Below are 15,565 nucleotides of genomic sequence, written 5' to 3'. Positions count from 1 at the left end.
ATTAAAATTGCAACCAATCTTTAACAAGATCTCCAATCCAAAGCAAGAGATGAATCCAAAAATCCAAGCAATGTGTCAAGTTACTTTAAGCCCTAGACTCTTTCTCTCTCTAGGATTGGAGAGAATTGTAAGTGTTGCTAGAAGTGGAAAACTAAAACTAAAACTAAGTGTTACAAAATCGGCCAATTCAAAAATCCATTAAATACATTCGCGCCCTCTTGCACAATTTCCTCCACGATTGTGGCACTGTCGTGCATAAGGCCGCCATCACACCACCACAATCGTGGCGATGATCATGCAACGTGCTGATTCTTATTAAAACCATACCATCATTACTCTTATATTATATATAATTTAGTTGAAATATATGTTGCAATTTGTGTATCACACATAAAATACCACTAGTAAGTAGTAATTCACAATTGATTCATACTTTTGGTAGTTGGCATTGCCCAACCTACTTTTATGCAATTAATTTGTTTTTTTTTTTTTTTTTGAAAATCAATTAATTTGTTAAATACGCTTAGAATCGCAACATTTTATCCCCGTCCAATATTCCGAAAACTGCACGCACGATTAGCGGCAGTCAACTAGTCATATCAATGCAAGGAGCGCGAAGAGGCGAGTAGTAGTCTAGAGGAGTGCTAAGCCACCGTTAATAGACAGTTTAGAATCTAGATCCTTTGGGAAACTCTGAACCAATCGCATTGGATTAAAATTCGCCGGTAAATGACCTTCTTCTCCGACGCCTCTGCTTCTTCATTGGTTCGCCTCAATATCGGTGAGTTCCCTCATTCCTTCATCCCTTTCACTACTGTAGTCAACCATTCCAGCACCGATCTTCGACTATTTGAGCAAAAATAACAGTTTTGAAAATCTTGTCTTCGTTCTTTCGTGTAATTTGTACATTCAATCAAGCAGGTGGTACAATTTGAAGCAGTAATTACACTTTGACAGCAAAATATTGGGTTTTGCCTTTTAGGTTTCAGCGAATGAGTGGATTCATATCATTTGATCGTTCATTAGGTTTGGGGTTTAGGATCCTTTCTTTTCTTGAACGGGGCCTTTTTGTTTTATATGTTTATTGTTTATTTCTTGAAGGAGGGAAGAAATTTTGCACCACAGTGGATACCCTGACACAGCGTGAGCCTGATTCAATGCTTGCTGCGATGTTCAGTGGTCGGCACACTCTCTGCCAGGAATCTGAAAAGGTATCTGCTTGCTACAACTTGGAGGAAGGTTGATACATTTAGTCATTAATTTGTTAGTATGATCTTTGTGTTGCCACATGGGAATGATACAGAAGTTTTTAGAACCCTTGGTTTTGTGATTTTTGATAGTATTATATTGTGTTGCTGCAGGGATATATTTTTGTTGACAGGGATGGAAAACACTTTCGGCATATTCTAAATTGGTTGAGGGATGGTGTTGTCCCCACTCTGAAAGATTTTGAATATTCAGAACTTTTGCGAGAGGCAGAGTACTACCAACTTCTTGTAATTAATCTTTTCTCTCCCTTTATTGACGTTATTGATATTGTGCTATAATTGTCATAGTGCCATGTCCTAGAGGAAAGAAGTGGAACCTTTCTGTCTGAAGATATGCGGGGAAGGAAATGTATATGCCTGCCATTGGAGTTCAAAAGAAAAGAAGAAAAATCATGTCTAATTGGGCCCATAAATGATGGGAATTAGTCAACTTTACCTCTCAAAATGAAGAAAATGCCTATACAGCATGAAAAAGTTGGACACAGCCTAATTTGATTGATAGTATCTATGCCTGCATTTGATGTCTTCATTGCGTAGTTGCCTTGTTTCAAGTACATAGATGCATAATAAGCTCTAAATTCCTTCCTCTATGGAAGTAGAACACAAAATGAGGTGCCTACTGTTTAGAGAGTGTGATTATGATATGGTGTTCAATTGTGCTGGACTTACCGAATGTGTTTTGCTTATTAGCATCATGATAACATTGCTATTCTGCTGAGTTTTAATTTTGCATGCTTGTTTCAGGGACTGGCTGATGGAATTATAGCTGCATTAAGTAAGAGGAAGGAGGAAGAGGAGTTGGTTTCTGAATTGACACGCACTGATATCATCAAATGCATACAATCTGAAAGAGTCAGATTTCGTGGGGTTAATCTTTCTGGCCTTGACCTTTCTAAATTGGTAAAATATTCCAATGCCAAACCATTCCCAGTTACTTGGTCATATTCTGAAGTTATATTTATAGACTAGTCTGAAATTCTATCTGAATCCCGCCTTCCTCGACTTTCTATGTTAAGTTCCTAAACTTCTATAGGAAATTTATGGCTTGTTATTCTCTTAGGGGAACTAGGAAAATCATTATATCCTTATATGTGGCTTGTTAGTTAGACATCCATGCCCTTGTTTCATTTTGTCTTATTTTCCTCCCTGTTTGGCAGCTCAGCATGCATCCCAACTTATGTCTGATGTCTTGCATTTGATATGCAGGACCTGTCCTTTGTCGACTTCAGTTATGCATGTCTTAAAAATGTGTTTTTTTCACGTGCAAATCTTCAGTGTGCAAAATTCAAGGTAATTTTTTCTATTATACTATGTGAAATTCTAAATTTATATGCTTTTGTACTCTCTGTGTAATACTGTAATATTTGTAGAGGAATGAAATGCCCATTTCTGATTTGAATTAGTGCTTGCTGCCTAGTATACTTTCAATTTTTAGGAAGAAAAAAGGGGCCTTAACTGCCTATGAACCATGTTATTGTCTATCTGTTCTTGCAAATATCATCCAATTACAAAATATTTTGATGTGATACAAGATTAGACATGCAGCTGCTAAGGGGCTGCTGACAGCCTGCTTTTAGCCAATTTTTATTCTCTTTTAAGTTGTAGGTATCTGCAAACTAATGTCAGTAGCAGGGTAAAAGGTGTTAGCTTCTTCCTCTAGATGCAGAATAAAGCAGCTGACTATTTTCCCTCTTATTTCACAAGTAAAATTTTCTATCAGGTTTCGACTTTAAAAAATCTACTTGCAGAGGCATTTAACTCATCAAATTTGATTCCACTATTTAAAAAAATAATAAAAAATTAAACAGGTTTGAGGATTAGATTCAGCCATCACACTATAGAAGTATTAAGCCAAAAATTTCCCTTGTCGCAAGGTCCCAAATGATTCTTTCTCCCCCTTAAACCCACTTAAAAAATATACACGACAGTCTGAAGCATCTTTTTAATAGTGTTGGCAGACGGATTTACTTCAAGCGTGCACATGCTAGTAGACCTCCTTTCAAAACTTGATTTTTCTATCATTATAAATTTCGATACATCTGGAAAGCCCTCCATCTTTTACGAGCTTACAGTGCTCCTGTGTGTGTTATTTGATTGCACTGTAAATAAAACTAAATTCATTAACTCTAGGGTAGGGTACCAAATTCAAAATTATCTTACTATTTCTTTTAACAAACACAATGGTGAAAATAAAGATGTAAATCGCAAACATATTATAATTATGTAAAGAAGTTGTATATTAAGAATATCTAAAGTATGAATTTAGTTAACTTATTAAACAGCAATGTGAAAATATTTGGTGGTATTTACACCTTTTTTGTATCTTATTATCGTTGCTGCACTGCCTTGTTTCTTATCCCAAAAGAATGTGTAGCGACTTAAGCTACCTTTGACAGTGGTTTTATCTTCAGCATAGATTCATGTAGTTGCATATTTTGTAGTTTCATGCCTAACTTGGTGCTTTTTGGAAGTACTGATTTTAGGATTTTTTGGGTATAAGTTCTAGGAGTTATTCCAGCACTTATAATCCCTGCTCACTAATTCAGTCATTTTTTAAACTTCATTATAGGATGTGGATGCTGAGGCTTCCATTTTCCATAATGCCACATTACGCGAGTAAGGATTTGCAACAATTTTCATATTTGGTATATTGTTCTCTTGAATGTGCTAGGGCTCTCAGTCATCTTAACTTTTCTAGATTTTTTATGTTGATATTGTATTTTCACACTTTCTCCAGGCTATTATTACTGAAATAGTTTCTTTCAACTTCTGTATTCCTTTGCACTATGGCCTCATATAATTTTTTTTTTGTCCTTGAAAAGATGTGAATTTACTGGAGCAAACCTCCGCGGAGCTTTATTAGCTGGTGCAAATCTTCAGAGTGCAAACTTACAGGGTGAGTTTTCTCTGTTTAAATTAGTACTACTAGGTGACTCATACATATTTCTACAAATAAGGCCTTAGGTTGATGAGCTTGCATTAATAATTACTTAGTGCTATCTTCCTCAGTCGTTTTATTTCGTATTCAGAAAAGATCTAAGAAGTGTGAGGTTCACAATTGTTTATGTTGGTCATAGTACTGTTGATGTGTTCTGGTCATTTAGAGAAGATTTTAAAATTGTGTAGTGCCGAAAAGCTTTTTACCAGATTGTTGTATCATAGAGTGCTTGAAGTTTGCTTCCATGCATATGGTATACACTAGAGTAGCATGTTTCCATGTGATTGTAGTTCCGTAATGCAAGGCCTTAATTGCTTAAACATGCATTAAATGTGCTGTAGCACCTGTGATTAGCTTCATATTATGCCTAATTATAGGAACTGCTCACTGAATTAAATAGAAAACTCTATGGTACTCCGTGTTAGATTTAGATTGTGCATGTTAATAGTTTTGTTCAATACTTTTAATATTTCAAAAAGTAATGCATGAAAAAGGACTCAAGCTACCTGTATAACTCATGCCAGAGTTAAATATTAACTAAGAACACTATTGCGTGTGGATAAAAAGAAATGATGGGAACTTAATCAAGGAGAGACAATACAATATTATGAGGGCAATAGCTCCTGTAGCTAAGAGGAAAAAACAAAATCGTCTGCATATAGATCTCTAAAGTTCCAGTTGAATTCTATCATAAGAGTAAAAAGTAGAGCAAGTAGGGTGCTTTTATATTTTAAATTTCCTGTAGCTGCATTCTATTTAAACACAGAAGAATGCTTTCGTTTTTGGTTATCAAGTTACCAATGTCTGTTCTTCACTCTGTTACAGATGCCTGTCTAATAGACTGCAGCTTTTGTGGTGCAGATTTACGATCAGCGCACCTGCAGGTTAAGTACATTTAGACTGATTTACACTAGTGACTATCTATTTCTTTGTTTGTTTGTTTCTCTCTCTTAAGTCTTAACGCATTCTTTTTTGCTGGAGCTATCTAGTGTGTTTATTCGCTGTTTGTTTTTTGTTTTAAGACAAAAGGGTTTCCCCTTTGTTTTATGATGATATCATGCGAACTTTGTATTTATAGGCAGTACTTGTACAGATGAAAAAAAAAATTTAGAATGTAATCTTAAGCTATTTTCCCTTTTGCTACTCAAATTTTCAGACAGCTGATCTTACTAATGCCAACTTGGAAGGAGCCAATTTAGAGGGAGCCAATCTGAAGGTATAAACTGTGTATTAATTGACCTATAAAGATTTAACATCATTGTTCTATACTTTATGATATTATCTAGTAATTCTTAACTATAATCTATATGAAGACCAATAAGTGATCTGATATACAGTAAAGAAAGATAGGTTCTTCTTCTAATGCTGTTTATATCAACTCATGAACTACTCCATTCAGGGTGCAAAGTTAACAAATGCTAATCTAAAGGGCGCAAACCTTCAAAGAGCTTATCTTCGACATGTCAATCTTCGTGATACAGTAAGTGTCAATGTTTTTCTTGCTCTCCATCTGACATGAATTTGAGTTAGTTCTTACACGTGAAATTTTTGCTCTTTTTGTGTGTGTGTGTGTGTGTGGATGGAAATTGCTAAACCAAGTCTTTGGTTTTGTTAAAAAAAAAAAAAAATACCACCCCCCACTTGAGGTAATTTTCATTATTTGTAATCCTGGTATGTTTCATCTGATCCATGTTATGCACAGCATCTGGAAGGAGCAAAACTTGACGGAGCCAACCTACTGGGAGCAATCAGATAAGTGTAATGTCAACATGACAATGTTGATTTCGTTTCGTTATCATCAAAACCACCATCTATCCACCCCTACCAGAATGGAATCTCTATTTATTTGATGCTGTAAAATACATGTAGAGAAAGTATGTATAGCTAATTATCAAACGTGGGTGAATTGTGTTTACTGGCTGGAAGCCATATCATTTTCCTCGAGCGGTTTGAGCTGTCCTAATGTATTCATATTTATCAGTTCTGACATAATGTTTAAATACCTGATTCGGTATCTTTTAGGTTACAATTTTGGCATATTGTTTAGTATCTTCTATGATATCTCAAGGCTCCAAATAAGAGTAATTCCATTTAGGTTGCAATTTTGGCATACAATATTTTACTTTTGGTTCTCTGTTTTATATTTAAGCTTTGATCTTTTTAAATTTTGATAAAGACCTGGTTTAAATGTAGCTTGATCGAGAAACTCTCTCCACTTATAATATTGTACTTTTGCTCCACTTTTTAATATTTGCAATCCTTGTATATAAGAATATATTCAACCCAAATGGCATGAATTGAACCTCCACAAGCCACCTTCTAGGCTACTATTGGCATGACATAAGCCATGTCACATTGAAAGAATCTAAATTTTATATGTAAGTTAGCCTAAGGTGCAGTGGACTATCTTTGTCCTTTTGTTGGCTTTTTCATTCCTTTAAATAATAATAATAATAATAATAATAATAATAATATTATTATTATTATTATTATTATTATTATTATTATTATTTTGAGAGTAATTTGAAATACTAGTAATTGTCTCGTGCGATGCACGAACTGTTATTAATTTAACAAATTTAACAATTTTTGACATCCTCTGAATTTGCAAAGAAAGTAATGGTTGTAGAAACAGAAAAACGTACTTGAGTTCTTGAGCTCAGAAATAGTTTGATTAAAAATGTATGTATAACTATACAATGTAATATTTAATATTTTAAAAAGTTTAATTATGCTATTATTATTTTGATTTTAAAGTTTTTTGTTACTTGTATTATTATTTGAATTTGAATTTAAATTTTTTTTAAAAGAATTTGAATTTGAAATAACTACTTTAATTATATAACTAACGTATTTAAATAAAATTTGTAAATAAAATAGCATGCGATATTTGTCGAAAATCACCACAAAAATTTATTCATTTGAAAAAGATTATTTATATAAGAACTATATTTAATTTATATATAATTTATCCTCTTTATATATGTGGAGTCAAATTAATTATAATTGAGGTTTAAATGAATATATACACAAATTATATTAAATATAAAACTTTACTAATAAATTTGAACACAATAAATTTTTTTTCATACTGCATTATGCTTTAATATATATAGAGATAGAGATAGAGATAGAGATAGAGCTATAATAATAAAATATAATTTATAAAATATAAATACACATAATTACTTCAAAAAAATATGTATAAATACATCTACCCACACAATTAATACATTCATATTTGCTAATCTTGTTTCTATCAAAATGCATTCACACTTTGGAGGAAAAATTTTGTGGCTGGATTCTACTTTATTATATATATATATATATATATATATATATATATATATATATATATATATATATATATATATATATATATATGGGATGGTTCACGTGTCAAGCTTCTCAGATCTAATATAGATCAACGGCTCAAACTGAAGAAAATTTTTAAAAAATAGGGTGAGATATGAGCCATTGATCTAATATAGTCATAGATCAATGACTCAAACTGAAGAAATTTTTTTAAAAAAACAATGCGCTTCCTAACAATATGGATGCAAATGATAAGTGTCTCGACGCAGCTTAAGCTTCGAACTTATGCACCTTAAGTTGGAAAATAGTGCAGCTTATGCTTTAAACATACACACCTTATGCTTTAAACATACGCACCTTAAGAATTAAACTGAAACACCTTAAACTAGAAAGTGATGCACCTTAAACTTTAAACATATGCACCTTAAACTATGAACTTACGCACCTTAAGCTACAAACTTACGCACCTTAAGTAATAGACTTACACACCTTAAGCTTTAACTTAAGCACCTTAATGACATCTGTTGTGGGAGAGAATATTTGATCAAAATAAATTCAGGGTCTCTGCATAAACCCTTAAGCTATCAGTCACGCTTTATATCATACCACCAGATTGTTTGTATTTCTTTTTTTCGTAAAAACACCCATTTGCAACCTACATGGTTAACATTAAATGGTGTACGTGTTATAAAGAGAATATAGTTTTAGCGAGCTGAGCTGTATATGCCTTAATTGCTCCTTTATACATTTAAACAGTCACGACACTACTAGTGTAAAGCTTTGGATCCAAATTTATATAATATTAGCAATTGTAAAGGTAATTATGTTGTCGACAACTATAACATTTTTCATAAATTTCTCCCATATATATAAAATTAATGGTAATTTCTAATTCAACAAGACTCTAGCTGTTTCCCAAAGATTTTTTTGTCTGGTTGTTCCGCATCTCCAGTATTATGATTTTGGGTGCACATATAAATTTACTGGGTTTTTTCGCCTTTTGGACGAATGTCTTCAGGACATACTTCTTTAAGCGATTTCAAGAGTGACGAAATTTTCTACTAGATTTAGCTTTCCGCGGATTCTTGTCTTTTATACCGACATGTCTCCACGCTTCTGGCGTCAAGGAGAATTAGTAGATACATACGATCCAAGTTGGGGAAGATATATGAGACCTAGTTACTCTTTTTATCAGTATATATATTGGCATATTAGTTATCTTCTGAACTTCTAGTTCAGTTTATCTCTTCTGAACTTCCAGCTTAGTTTACCTAATACGTGAGTTTAAATACTAAAGATCTTTTCATCAACCATGCATTTCATGAAATTTCTCGGCATTCTATTAAATTTGGGCTTTTATCTCCCCCTAATGTCGTGAAACGATCTTCATCAAGTGTGTAGTTAGCGTACCTAATTATATACTGATCCTCTATCATGGGCTCTAGGTATTTAAACAACAGACGGATGTTTTGATAGCCCTTGGAGGTAGGCAATGGTGGTAATATAGTAAAACAGACTGCACACTGTGAACAAAACGCAGATAAGGAAATGTTTGATCTTATACCACGTACTAGGTGCTAGGGATAATAATAATTATGATATGCAGTATGTCAGATTTTGATAACAACAATAGCATATAAAACTGATGTCTCCAACAAGAAAATTCATAATTTAAGAATTTTCTTTTACAAAATATGCTTTATATAATATGCATTTGAAGAAATCTGACTCGCTAAAAAAACTATTTGCCCAAGGTGACCCACTATAGATCATCCCATACTATAATGTCATTTGGGTCTTTAAAGCCTTTAAAAATGTATCACAACATATGAAATACCCAAAACATATATGCAATCATCTAAGAATAAAATATATAATCAAATATGAAAGCATACATATCAAATGATATTATAATGGTACACAAAAATCATAGGGGAAGCTTGTCAAATAAAATTGATCTTCAAGATCTCCCAAAAATATTTATCCTCATCTTTCCAAAGAGTAACATCATTAGCTTCGTGCAAATTGACATGATATAATTCACTCCCTCATTTGCTTCATGCAAACTAATATGATATAATTCACTCACTCGTTTGCTTCGGGCAAACTGATATGTTATCATTTGTTTCTATCTTTCAAACCAATAACATCTAAATCAATCATATCATGTATGGCATAAGTCAAAAACCATTCATGTAAAGGGAGTTTTTTCCCATTTTGGTCCCCTGACTATTGATGATTCTCAATTTTTCATTTCGACTTTCAATTGCACCTAATGTAGTCCCTTGACTTTCAAAAATTACCCCATTTTGGTCCTCCGTTAGGGTCTTCGTTAAGCAAGAGTTAAATTGGAGGGAAATCTCGTTCATTCACCCTATTAGCTCCTAATATACCTGCCTGTCGTCCCTTTTTTTGCTTTCTTCTTCATAGAGTAGTTCTTCTGCAAACAAACACCAAGAACCCTAGATTTCTTTGCTTTCTTCTTCCACGATTGCTTACCATGTCAACACAGTGGAGGCAAAGTACCAAGTTTTCTTGTTCATCGACATCATCTTCGCCAAGACAGAGGTACCACTACAGAGATGCAATCCTTACGCGCATATGCAATTGTGGCAGTGAATGGAGCATTCAAACATCTTGGATGGGTTTGTGTAAGGAGCATTTCCCACCATTTATTGAGCATCCATGTCGAATTTTTTGTTACATATTTGTCAATTTTAAATTGTTTGTGAGAATTATTGAATTTGTTGATAGGATGGTGTCGGATGTGGATTCAAGGAATGGTTCGGTCCTCCAATGTGTCCACGTGCGAAGAAGATTATTCTCGGCTTATTAAGAAGTATGAACAAAAAAGATGAGGAGATTGAGAGGTTAAAAGCGATGGTAGTGTCCTCCATTGGTGGTGTCCTTCCAAGAAATTGCAATTATGGCAAAAGAGGAGGCTATAGGTTTAGGATTAATTGGTTTGTGCTAATTGTGTTAGGAATAAATTGTAATAGATTTCGATATGCCAAATTGTAACTTGTAGAACCCCCAATTTTATTTGGTTTAAGTCTATTTGAGTCTTAGACCATGATCGAGAAATTATTAATTAAGAAACAAAAGAGAAAAACATAAGAGGAAGATGTATGAAAAATGAAAGAAGATATCAAGCCTAAAATCAAGAATTTGTCTAGTGAAAATGACAAACAGAAGAAAATGTATGCATATGATATGTATAAAATGAACTTCACGCCAATACCATACTCAAGAAGACTTCAAAGAAGAATTTTCTTTGAAGAAGATCAAGATTTGAATTCTGCATGAATTAGACTTAGAGATCAAGTATCTATGAAAAGAAAGGAGTACATCAAAGAAGATTGGAAATGTAACCAAATGATTGTATAGATAGATTGGATGATACCTGAAGTATTATATCTATTGGTTCATGTTTGAATCTCATCATCTACAATTTTACAAGGTAAATTTTGACAAGCCAAGATAATTAAACCAGATGAAGGGGGCTAGTCATGAAATTGGGATTGGGAGCCGATTTGCAAATTGTAGTATGGGATGCAATTTCTAGTTTGGGTGCCAGTTTCAAAGTCAAATAAAATTGAATAGGTTTCACTTGCCAAATACAGTATGGGATCCAATTCAAAATGGGTGAAGGTTTCACTTGCCAAATACAGTATGGGATGAGAAGGTTTCACTTGCCAAATACAGTATGGGATGAGATTTGCCAAATACAATATGGGATCCAATTCAAAATGGGCGAAGGTTTCACTTGCAAAATATAGTATGGGATGAAAAGGTTTCACTTGCCAAATACAGTATGGGATGGGATTTCATTTGCCAAAAATAGTAAGGGATGAAGTTTGAAGCCAGATTGAATGTAAATGAATTCGGAAGACAACAGGCGTGAAGATGAAGAAGATTTATCGCAAGAAATTTCAGAAAGAAAATACTAGTCCTAACTAGCATGAGATTAAATTGAAGAATACTTTTTGAAATATTAAAATCCCAAAGGAACAAAACCACTTCAGAGAAGATCAAGAAGCTGTTTCTCATAAATCTAAAGCCCAAATATCCCAAAAAGCGAGACTAATATCAGATGAAGTTTGGGGACCCATTTGTGTGGACTTGGAGATCTACAAACGGCTAGAATATCTTTCTGACACATTTTCAGAAGATAAGATAAGAACTCTAACAAAAGATACAAGAATTCAAAATTGAGATCGTTTTTTCCAACGGATAGATTCTCAATACCAGCTATAAAAGGATGAAGATTTGAAGATTGGGAGCACCAAGAACTAAGAGAGCAAAAAGAGTTCAAAATACAGAGCTAAACAGAGCATACGAAAATCAAGAGAGCGCTAAATTTGAAAACATTCAAGAGAGAAAAACACTCAGAGATTCAGAGCTTTCAAGAGAAATCATTCAAAGAGTGTTAAATCTTCATCACAAGAGACTTGCAGCACATTGAAGATCATCTACAAAGTCTCAAAAGTTGGAAGCAAGAAAAACTTGTTTTTCTACAAACAAGTGACATCCACTAGTACGAAATTACAGATAGGCAACCATTGTAAAAGACAATAGGCAACCATTGTACAATGGTCGCCTATGAGAGGCTCACCTAAAGGCATCGACTTTACGCTACCATTGTGAAATGGTTGTGCATTGTTAGTAATACGCGACCGTTCTTGACAAAGAACGATCGCGTATTGTATTTTTTTTTTTTATTCGAAGGGAATACGCGACCATTTTGACTCTAGAAATGGTCGCGTTTTCCCTTATTATTTTTTAATTATTTATTTAATTTAATTAAAATTCCTAATTTTTTTTTTTATAATTCCTGTACCTGTTACAGCTCATTCAAATCCTATCAACATTACTCCACAATACAATTTATCTATCAACACACTTTAAAACAATACCTTTAACACACAATGCAAATATTATCATCAAATTAAACACAATGCAAAATATACTATCATCAAAATACAATATATAGCACTTAAAATCCTCATACTTTAATACAATTATATCAAATAATTCCCAACTCAATACTATCATAAAAAACAAAATACATTCAATCAATAAAATAAAAGTTATAAGCACTCGGAAAAGAAGAACTTTGACCAATGCTCCCGAAGCTCATTTATGTCGTCGATAGAATACGGACTATCGCTTTCAAATGCCTACAAAAAATTAAATTAATAAAATTATTAAATATGTTAATTAATAAAATATAACTTAACTATACATAGTTCCATTTAAATTCACTTACCCCATCCAAATTATCAACAGATGAATATTTTGTCACGATATCATACATGTATCGCATGACATAATATCCACACTCATGACCTCCCGGTTGGATCGGGCACTACAAAATACATATATTATTTTACTAATTTAAACAACTTAATGTAATTCAAAATATCACACTAAATTTAAATTCAATTTTCATACATACTTTACATGGCTTCCAATTGATGCTCTTAACCCGTGCACTCGTAGGAACAGAGCGAAATGCCCTATAATAATTATAAGCATATACATAAAAATTTATAAATAATAGCATAGTTGCTAAAATACTAATATAAATAATAATAAAGTATTTACTTACAAATTCACAGAGCCTTTAATTAAACCTATGTTGCGATTAGAAGGCAATGGATCCAAGGTACATACGCTTTTTGACCGTATGCAAATCACCAAAAGTAACCAATGAGAGCTACATTTAAAAACACAAATATATATTAAAAATTTAATATCTAATACTCCAAATATAAAGTTATGAGTTATATTAATAAAATATAAGAACAATTTTCTTACTCTTGATGATATGGTGCTAAAATAAAGTTTTTATCTTTGTGCTGCTCCATGACGTGGATGAAATATGATGTAACTTTGCTGGAACTGCTTTTAAGCATAGTGTGGCAAATCTGAGTCGGACAGACAAACCCGATTGACCTAATGTCATACTCATTGCACAACTGATTAAGAAATCTGAAAATTAAGAAATAATGAATAAGAAATTTTACTAAATATAGGTAAATATATATATATATATATATATATATATATATATATATATATATATATATATATATATATATATATATATATATATATATATATATATAATATAGTAATAATTAAAAAAAAAACTTACAGTATAAACACTTGTATGATTGAGACATTAAGCCAATTCATCATCATCAAATCCGCTATATCCTTCACCATCATAAAAATAGAACTTGTGTTTTTATGATGGAAGATAGCTTTATCCAGCTCCAACTCAATACAGTCTTTACCAAGTGGAAAGCTTGTCAACAAATCCACTAAACACTTGCAATTGTCCACCAAGTGCGGTAAGACATCATCACCAACAATGGGAGCTCGTGCACCAGTAGTAGATAAATCAACACTTTGATCTTTTGGTTTCATATTTTGTTTTGATGAACTCTACAAATATAAAATTGTAAGTTTACTAGCCCCTTTTAAATATAAATAACGAAAAATAACTTAATTAATAACTAAATAAAAGAATGCATACCTCTTCTAAAGTCACTAAATGCATAGGCCATTGTGCTAAACTGCCTACTATATCTGCTATAGTGACATATTTTTTATCTGGAAAGGGGAGAGTAAAGTGTCCTCTACCCTTAATCACTTCATCCACCGAAACTTTGACACAGTTATACAACAATGGTTGGTGATCCACCAAAGTCTCGTCAGTACTTGGGTGAACCATACCCTTTGCAACATCAATTGGTGTTCCATTGGGACATACTGCTAGTAAACACCTTTTTGTACTCTATTATTCAAAATTGTGTGTTAATCTTTATCTAACAATAAATAATTTTTTGATATATGAAATAACTTTTAATATTACCTGAATTGTTGTAACTGGATATGTGTCAACTGAATGACAACTACTACGAGTAGGGGGTGGATCACGAAGCGGCGGATCAGGCAAGACCCCTCCTGAAAATAGATGTGTCCCCGATATGTTCTTCATCAAAAACTTGAGTTGTTGGTCCATTGTTTCAATCTTGGGATTCATCTTTGCTTCCACCTCCATTATTGTATTTTGCCTACATTTCTCTAACATTTGTTGGACAACAGCTTCTGAGTAAACCCCACTCGATGTGCTTTGTTTCTGATTTGGTCTACCAAACACTTCTTGGATGGTAGAGTATGAACCAATTGCTCTTACAGAACCTGAATTATCATCCTTTCCAAGAGCTACTGACAATACGTCATTGTAACACCCCGTGTTACGGCCTTCAATCCCGGATTAATTATTTAATTAACCCCGTTAATAATAATTAAATATGATTTAATTATGTTAGGTTTACCTTTAATTAATTAGTAAGGTCCACCATGAACCGTGGACCCTTACCCGAATAAGAATCTTAAGCCTGTTAGGAATAAAGGAAGTAGGCCTTTTACTATTCAGATTATGATTAGGATCCTCTTTAATTAATATGGTCCACTATGGACCATGGACCCTTATCCCTAAACCCAATCCTTAGTCCCAAAAGAAATAGAACTAGCAAGCCCATAATATTAGTTCCTAACTAGGACACCTAAATATATAAATAGGGGACTTAAGAGGCACCTAGAACCCTCCCCACAAGATTAACGCCCATCACCCCAAAAGAGCTCCAAGAATCCCCTTAGAAGAAATCAAGAAAGCAAGAAAGCTTAAAGACATACCCTTCATAGCCAAGGGATTAATTAAGGCTAAGAGGTAACCCATGTCTCAACAAAACCTATTTTCATAGCTATGATTCCCCCTTAGGGTTTCCCCCATATTATTGTGAATGGCGAGATCTGATGATTATTATTGATGCTTGATGTGATGATCCCATGAGGGATCTTGATAATCTTGATATTGGGAGATTCTTGATAATTATGGTGTTCTTGATGATTATATGGAATTCTTGATGATTAGGTATTGTTCTTGATAATTGTGTGATGCTCTTGATGTTTATGTGTTATTCTTACCGAATCTTGCAATTAGAAGACGAATCGTATCCTTGTTGATGTA

The 15,565-nt window shown here is 33.2% G+C and overlaps 2 protein-coding genes across 2 annotated transcripts; one reads left to right on the top strand and one right to left on the bottom strand.

The window, feature by feature from the left end:
- Positions 1-548: 548 nt before the first annotated feature.
- LOC109154594 (FH protein interacting protein FIP2) lies at positions 549-6,127 on the top strand. The gene is made up of 11 exons (XM_019302370.1): positions 549-781; positions 1,102-1,211; positions 1,362-1,496; positions 2,013-2,168; positions 2,475-2,558; positions 3,838-3,884; positions 4,091-4,164; positions 5,032-5,090; positions 5,363-5,422; positions 5,606-5,686; positions 5,909-6,127. The coding sequence occupies exons 1-11, from the start codon at positions 730-732 to the stop codon at positions 5,960-5,962; spliced, it is 912 nt and encodes a 303-aa protein (XP_019157915.1). The 5' UTR covers positions 549-729; the 3' UTR covers positions 5,963-6,127.
- A 6,484-nt stretch (positions 6,128-12,611) lies between these two features.
- LOC109156129 lies at positions 12,612-13,391 on the bottom strand. The gene is made up of 5 exons (XM_019303977.1): positions 13,342-13,391; positions 13,133-13,240; positions 12,980-13,040; positions 12,791-12,889; positions 12,612-12,701 (listed from the first exon to the last, which is right to left on the bottom strand). The coding sequence occupies exons 1-5, from the start codon at positions 13,389-13,391 to the stop codon at positions 12,612-12,614; spliced, it is 408 nt and encodes a 135-aa protein (XP_019159522.1).
- Between the last annotated feature and the right edge of the window lie 2,174 nt (positions 13,392-15,565).

This window comes from Ipomoea nil, unplaced genomic scaffold (genome assembly GCF_001879475.1).
Source record: "Ipomoea nil cultivar Tokyo-kokei standard unplaced genomic scaffold, Asagao_1.1 scaffold0276, whole genome shotgun sequence".
Lineage (NCBI taxonomy): Eukaryota > Viridiplantae > Streptophyta > Magnoliopsida > Solanales > Convolvulaceae > Ipomoea > Ipomoea nil.
This window is presented reverse-complemented; position numbering and strand designations above follow the sequence as displayed.